Here is a 7,483-nt window from a genome sequence, read left to right as displayed (position 1 = left end):
TGTTGACTTATAGGATGATCCTGAGAATGAAGACGCTACATCTTCGTTCTGCTTCATAGCGTTTAAGGTAGGTGAGAAACCCTTTCCGGATTCGTTGCAGGGTAGGTAAACAGTCGAACGTAATACTGCAAAGAGACAGGAGGGACGAGATCCCGTCGATTAAAGACTCGGTGATACCCTCACGGACACAATGGACTCTTTGATGGCTTCCTTCCGTGCCAGCATGCAGTGAAATCCGGTAAAATTAGCAGCACGAATTCGATCCTGCCTTTTTTTCTAGTCAACGTCAGGGGGACAACTTCCACTGTCTACGAAAAAACGAAAAGATCTTTTTTTTCTCTAGTACGGATTCATCTTTCACCCTTCCAGATACGAGATCTCATTTGCCATTCGAAAAGTGGCGAATCGAACATGACAAACGTTACACCTAGAGAAGTTGCAGCGAAATATAAGCCCATGTTCTATAGACATTGGCTGACCTTTTATCTGTTGTATCGGTCCACATCCGTCCTAAGGAACCGCATCGCGCTATCCCCAGGGAAGGGGCGTGTGGAAGGGGGAGAAATTTGCAGGAAGCTAGGTGGAACGAGGGGCGAGTGAAGATAGGTGATAGGTGATGGAAACTCCGTAGAGACAGTGGCTGGTAACCAGCTAGTACCAACGAACGGTAGGTTCAGCGCAACGTCTAACACGAGTACCCGCTACTACAGGGGCGTTTCAACCCTTCCAAGGCTGTCTCTCTAACAACGTCACTGCTCTTCTGTACCTCCCACCACTTTTCTACCTCTGGCGTACCTCTCCGCCTCCAATTTCGCAACTTCTGCAAAATCTCGGGCAAGAAGTCGAGCGGAGGTCCTCAGTCAGTCGACGTTCGGCAGTCAATCGTGGCTAAAAACCATCGGTTCTAGTGGTTCCGTTGAAGCGAATCTTTCGGCCACACCGATTGCGTAACTGTCATTTCTGAACATCCGGGATATTATCGCATACTCCGGTTCCCTCAACTACGGATTTGAAATGTGTTGAAGACATGGAGAGCGGTCCAGCTCGGGCTACTCTGAACGGCGTCTGCAGGATGAGTGCTTCTCTGCCGCTGGTTCTCTTACTTGTCCTCATCTATGCAGCCCAAGCTCAGTAAGGCATTCCGTGATATTCTGAGGAATACGTAAAGTAAATCATGTAGTTCATTCATTTTAAAAATCAAAACTTTTCGTTACTGCCACCTACAGAATAAACAGTTACTTACCATCGTTTCGAACACTCTTGAAAAAAATATAGACAAGATTCTTCTAGTGGTAGTCAGAGGGTTCTTTTCTCTGCCGTTGTTCGACACTTTCGATTCATCGACTTCCTCCAATTATCGTTATTCTTTTTTCGCAAACTCGTCCAGTCAACAGATTAGCTTCTCGTTTCGGTGCCAAGTTGGACTCATTAAAATTCCAATACGAATTCCCAACCAGTGTCTCACTATACATCGTCCACTGTGTGTAATCGAAACAATGGAGATATACTCTCTTTACTTCAAAAGAGTTAATTGGGGATCTAAAAGAATGCCCCCGATATCGAAGACATTTCAATAATGTTCACTCCATTTATAATGATTACCTGCTTTCGGTGTTGCTACCAATTGAAAGTACATTCTTTCTTCAAGAGTCGCGAACTTCGTCCACGTGAGAAATATTATTTTTATATTGACAAATCATCGGATGGGCACAAAAATGTATATCGAGTCACGTGTGCACTGTCAGCGAGTCATTGGGCCGATGCATAATAGAGAATATCACACACCCCTCTAGCGAAAAACACACGAAATATTTACAGAAGGAGTTTGGAGTTCTTTGACCTCTTGCCAGAAGATCCAAAGTTATATGACAAGATGCGGCCACCAAAGAAAGACGGACAAGCAACTGTCGTCTATTTTCACGTAACAGTAATGGGTCTAGATTCTATAGACGAAAATTCTATGGTAAGACTTTTTTGCATTTAAGTAGTCAGCTGAGGTAAGCGAACGATTTAATCCGAATTTTAAATTAATCACAAGAAAAATCCTCCTAGACATATGCGGCAGATATATTTTTTGCCCAGACATGGAAAGACAACAGACTGCGACTTCCGGAAAATATGACTTCGGAATATAGGTAAGGATGACATTATTGAACAACACAATGCTTCAATCGATCAGTTTAAAAGAGAACCGATTCGAAAATGATAGATTTTTTTTCTTGTCATGATTCAAGGTTATTAGAAGTTGATTGGCTGAAAAACATGTGGAGACCGGATTCGTTTTTCAAGAATGCCAAATCCGTCACCTTCCAAACGATGACAATCCCCAATCACTATTTATGGCTTTACAAAGACAAGACTATTTTATACATGGTGAAGTATGTGCCGATCAATTATTCGACTATCGTTGTACGTTCCCGCTATCTGTCTTGGACCGACCCTCTGTATTCTCTTATCTGTAAAAACCCCGAAATAGTGACATCACAGCAAACACCAAACATCATCATCATTCGTTTTAGGTTGACGCTCAAACTTTCCTGCGCCATGAACTTCTTGATCTATCCGCACGACACACAGGAATGCAAATTGCAAATGGAAAGTTGTAAGTAAACTCATATGACAACGACACGGGCCTTTTAGAGCTTAGTTTCAAGCTACCTACCGTCTTTCACGCACGACTTACGTTTCCGTTCCCCCCTCATCTGTCGGCTGAAACAAAAATTTCGACACTCACCAAAGTTTAAAATATTTTCAATCAATAGTGTCGCATACCACGGATGAAATGATCTTTCAATGGGACCCTGACGTACCGCTGGTCGTTGATGAAAACATAGAACTGCCACAACTTCAGCTTGTGAAAAACTACACAGCTGATTGCACGCAAGTCTATTCCACCGGTATGTTCTTAAAGACTTAGCCTCTAACGAACGTTGAGTTTTTGAACCAAGTACTGACCAAATCGCTTCATCGCACATTGAGCTGATTTTAATCAGCCATCAACTTTTCATTGCCGTTACTTCCCCTCATGGCAGATACAGATTTGAACCAAGCAGTTTTCTTCTCCAGGAAACTTTACATGCCTGGAAGTTGTCTTCGTGCTAAAACGGAGGCTGGGCTACTATCTCTTCCACACGTACGTTCCTACTTGCCTCATCGTAATCATGTCGGTGAGTAATTGTGACCATCCTTCGAAACGTTCACATACGTTCCTAACCGGGTTTTTGAAAATTGTTTTTCACCAGTGGGTTTCGTTCTGGATAAAACCGGAAGCCGCACCGGCGAGAGTCACTCTTGGAGTGACGTCGCTCTTGACGCTTTCGACGCAGCATGCAAAGAGTCAGGCCTCTTTGCCTCCGGTATCATACCTCAAAGCAGTTGACGCCTTCATGTCTGTCTGCACAATATTCGTCTTCATGGCCTTGATGGAATACTGTCTGGTCAACATCGTACTCGGAGACAATGACGCTCCACCAGCCAAACCTCCACCACCTCCTCCTCCACCAAGCTCGGCCAGTGGCCCGGACGCCACGAAACTCGACAAGATCTTCGACATAGCAACCAAGGTGACACGTGGATGCACATCCATTGTTCACACTACTTTCAGTTCATTCAGTGACTTGAGAAGAGTAGACGATGAAGTCCTGCCAGCTTCTGTCTCCTTTCACGGCACAGGAAAGATCAGCCCGATTACTTGAATGTCCGAACCGTATTTCTCTTGCAAGCGTTAACTTTGATGGTTTCCAAATGTACTGTATCAGCACAATAATAAGCATGCTTAATTCTAGAACGGTAACGTCATTTTTTTTTTACCTATTCCGGCAACGAGGGGTGAAAAAATGCTCCCATCTTGTTAATTCCGTCTTACGGGTACATCGTATCGTTAAGAGTCCTGTAGGGTCTCATTTTCTTCGGTATTTAGTAATGTAACAGTGGTAAAAAAGTGATGTGTCTCGAGTCGAAAACGTATGTTGTTTTTTTTCTACGTTACCGTTCTAGGGTTGATAGTACTCCAATTCGTTATTGGACTTCCTGCGGCTCGGATGACTCTGCGGGATTCGTGGTACCCTGAAAATTGAATTCAGGAATTTTAACGGCCCATGCGTTCATTTATCGGGTTGACGTTTTTCCAAGTGGCATTCAAGTGCCCTTTATTATTACGCAGAGAAACGCCGTCCTGATAATCGACCGATTACAGAAGTCAGCCGCAGCGCCACCCCCCGGACCGACGCCGGCGCAAAAGGCACGGATGCGGGCCCTCAACGTCGACAGAGTATCCAGAGTGTTTTTTCCGTTCCTGTTCGCCGTGCTGAACGTCACCTACTGGATCATGTTCGCCAAGTACATCTAACTGGAAGGCGCGCTTGTCACGACGCAAAAACAGCGATCGCTGTTGCGTAGTCGAATCCGGAACACAATATGTTTGCTTAATGTCTCGATGGGTGTAAAAAACCCTGCTGTGCGCCAGGAAGAAATCACAATATTACAACTGCTTAAGATGCCTGATTTTTGCAATCGCCAATAGACATGAGCAGTAATAATTCATACGTGTCACAAGACTATGTCGCACTGCAGCAACGGCTGATGAGATATAGATCTTTTTCCAGAATCGCGTATTTTGACATGGTTGCGTGTTTTTTTTTTTTTTTTAGATCACTTCCTTTTCAGACACAAAATTGAATTCAGCTCTTGCTTTTCAACTGTAAGTATATATATTATAATGTCGTGCAATTTGCTGACGACGAGTCGAATTGGCATTGAGCATATTAGTGATTTAAAATTGCTAATAATCATTTTGAAAAATCTTCGTATTGAACTATAATGCGTATTTAGATCTCGGAATTAAATAATATTTGGTATAAATATACTTTTAGCCCTAGATTAGCTTCAAGTATTCGAGTCCAAAGTGTCACGTTGTATAGATTATTTGACATAGAATTAAGTGTGATGTGAGATAAAAGGTCGAACGACCCTATCGAAGGGACAATTATGTTTGCGTCTTTTCCTTTCTGCCGCCTTTCTATTCTGTAATTTCTATCTATCTTCTCTTTGTTTTTATATAATAGCGTCAAATTCACTGTACCGTCAAATTTGAAACACAGTACAAATATTTCTTCCTTTCCATTCTCATAAATGCAGATCAGATTATTTCTACGTAAATGTTCAAGTTTAGAGAAGAAAGATGAGGCAGAGAAAAAACTTATTTGCAAATGTAGATAATAGTGGTGCGTGTATGTGAATTATGTATAATATTAATGTTAAATGATTGATGACACTAAGTGATTATACATATAACGTAATATTATAATACAAATACTAAACAGATTGAATATACAACGATTTACCAAGGTTTAATACGTATGAAAATGACCGTGTTACGAGTATACAAGTTTATAATTTAATCGCGCTTTAAATATTCGATTCCATTATATCGTATTGAATTAAATTATACCTATCTTCCGAGTGTGTGAATTTTCAAGCGCATATACATAAAGCCTAAGTAGACGTATAATGCTTAATTATTGCGATTCGACGGAGTCCGCAATATCGTCGTATCGTCATCTGTAACTATATTAACACTCGCGCATAAGCCATTTCTAAAAATGTAATCTATGATTATGTGTATATGTGTAATGTACTCGTATATCTTAATCAACGTACGTTGTATCTTAATATACCTTTTGTAGTGTGCCAATTGAACGCAGCTTAATCGTTCGGAGCAAAATCCGAATTACTATAAACTTACGTGCATAAAACCTTATAATGCACCTGAAGAAAATAATCTTGACCGCAGACTCTGTAATAAATTATTCATTGCTCGAAGCTGATATAGTGATAAAATGAAGAATTTTTTTTTTTTTTTTATTTTTATTTTTATTTTGTATAATAATTAAGTACACAGCTCTTGTAATAATTATAAACGAAAACACGTACTAGTGTGTGTTTAATATCTTGTACGGGCATAATTCTCGCTAAACGATTTCATGATCAATATTCATGTACACTTGTGAAAATATATGTATAAATACGACGCTGCATACAGGTATATATTTAAAGCAAAAACCGATCTGAATTCAAACTTATTGAGGTAAGGAAACAATCCTCATATTTATGGCCTTGCACCCTGGTTTTACGGTACCCTGGATTAAACGGTAGTACCGGCGTAGTTTTAAATTTTTTTTTTTTTTTTTGAAAGACCAGTTGAACGCTCACGGACATCGCAACCGAATGTCTGTTCCACAGTTTTCGTGCATACTTGTAGTGTGGACTCAGGGTGACGGTCTCACAGAATACAGTCATTGCTTTCCAAGCTGATATCTCTGCCTACAGTTATCTTCGACTAAGGCTGACGAATAGTACGCGTTCTATGATGTCGGTTATAAATATATCAACCCATGACCCTCGGAGTGAGCGATATGAAAGCCCCTTTCAGCGCCGTACTAATTACAAATTTCAAGCCTTTAATGGGACTAGCCTGCGTCGTTTAGTCTGTCGAACATAAAATGTGGCTAAAGCTTAGCTGCACGAATTGAAGCGAGGAAGAAAAACGTCTTTTCATCCTTTTTTTTCCGGTCCTGTGGTACTCTTTGAAATCGAACTTACGGTGGTCATTCTATTTGAAAGGGAGAGGAAACACGCCGGGACATCTTATCGGGAACGCGATTACAGGCAACGAAATTATCAACCACTACAGGTCAATTCTCAGCCCGGTATAAGACTTCGTCATTTTGAATTCACATGCAAGCAAGATAGGAGAGAGAGAGAGAGAGAGAGAGAGGGAGGGAGATAGAAACAGAGAGAGAGGTGGAAGAAGAGGAAGAGAACGAGGGTCTCAAGTACAAACGACGTGGGAATAGTAGATGCTGGAGGAAAGAGTGAGCCAGCAGCGAGGGAAGAAGGAGGAAGAAAACAAAAAATAAAAATGAAAAAAGTATTCCAAGGAAAACTCGGCGGAGTTCAATGACTAAACCATGGGTCTAAAACCGTTTGACAACTGCACAGCTGCAAGTGTTCAGCACATGTTGCACGAGCCTTCCGTTCGGCCTCACTTTCTCTCTGCCTCCATAGAGCTATTTTCTGTAGAACACTTGATTATATAGGCTTAAAGCACGAGTCGAGAATTTGCATAACTTTTCCTATTAATTTGAAAGAAGGATAAGACAATCTTTTCTCGATGTATCTCGTATAACGAAATTGAAAGACATTGATGCCTTGCGGCAACATGGTGGAAGATTCCTGAAGAGCAAATCAATTTGAGACGCAGAACATGAAGGGAGGGGGAAGATATTTTTTGCCAGGCTGAGGGATGAACGTTAATTCCCCTGTGAACTGGGTGATTATAAGTATTTGCCAAAAGTGAATGAATAATGTAATCCTCCGCCTCCACCTCGCGGCTAGGGTTTCGAGTCTTCTTGTGAAGCGAGAGCCACTAGAAGATAATGGCTTCCTGGAAGGCCGGGGTGAGGCCTTGTATGATCAGGGAGCA

The 7,483-nt window shown here is 41.5% G+C and overlaps 1 protein-coding gene across 4 annotated transcripts; it reads left to right on the top strand.

Annotated features, from left to right (window-relative positions):
- The first annotated feature begins 568 nt into the window (after positions 1 to 568).
- On the top strand, positions 569 to 6,028 carry LOC124305751 (glycine receptor subunit alpha-2). 4 transcript variants are annotated; one of them, XM_046765494.1, is made up of 9 exons: positions 575 to 1,131; positions 1,819 to 1,963; positions 2,053 to 2,135; positions 2,235 to 2,378; positions 2,520 to 2,602; positions 2,763 to 2,897; positions 3,067 to 3,167; positions 3,243 to 3,563; positions 4,196 to 6,028. In XM_046765494.1, exons 1-9 carry the CDS (start codon positions 1,028 to 1,030, stop codon positions 4,346 to 4,348), a joined length of 1,269 nt encoding a protein of 422 aa, XP_046621450.1. In that variant the 5' UTR covers positions 575 to 1,027; the 3' UTR covers positions 4,349 to 6,028. The 4 variants fall into 4 exon arrangements, with proteins under 4 accessions (XP_046621451.1, XP_046621448.1, XP_046621449.1 ...); XM_046765492.1 differs by having other exon boundaries at positions 572 to 1,131; positions 2,235 to 2,602; XM_046765493.1 differs by having other exon boundaries at positions 573 to 1,131; positions 1,822 to 1,963; positions 2,235 to 2,602.
- The last annotated feature ends 1,455 nt before the right edge of the window (positions 6,029 to 7,483 follow it).

This window comes from Neodiprion virginianus, chromosome 5 (assembly GCF_021901495.1).
Source record: "Neodiprion virginianus isolate iyNeoVirg1 chromosome 5, iyNeoVirg1.1, whole genome shotgun sequence".
NCBI lineage: Eukaryota > Metazoa > Arthropoda > Insecta > Hymenoptera > Diprionidae > Neodiprion > Neodiprion virginianus.
The sequence above is the reverse complement of the archived record's forward strand: the minus strand, read 5'-3'. Positions and strand labels throughout refer to the sequence as shown.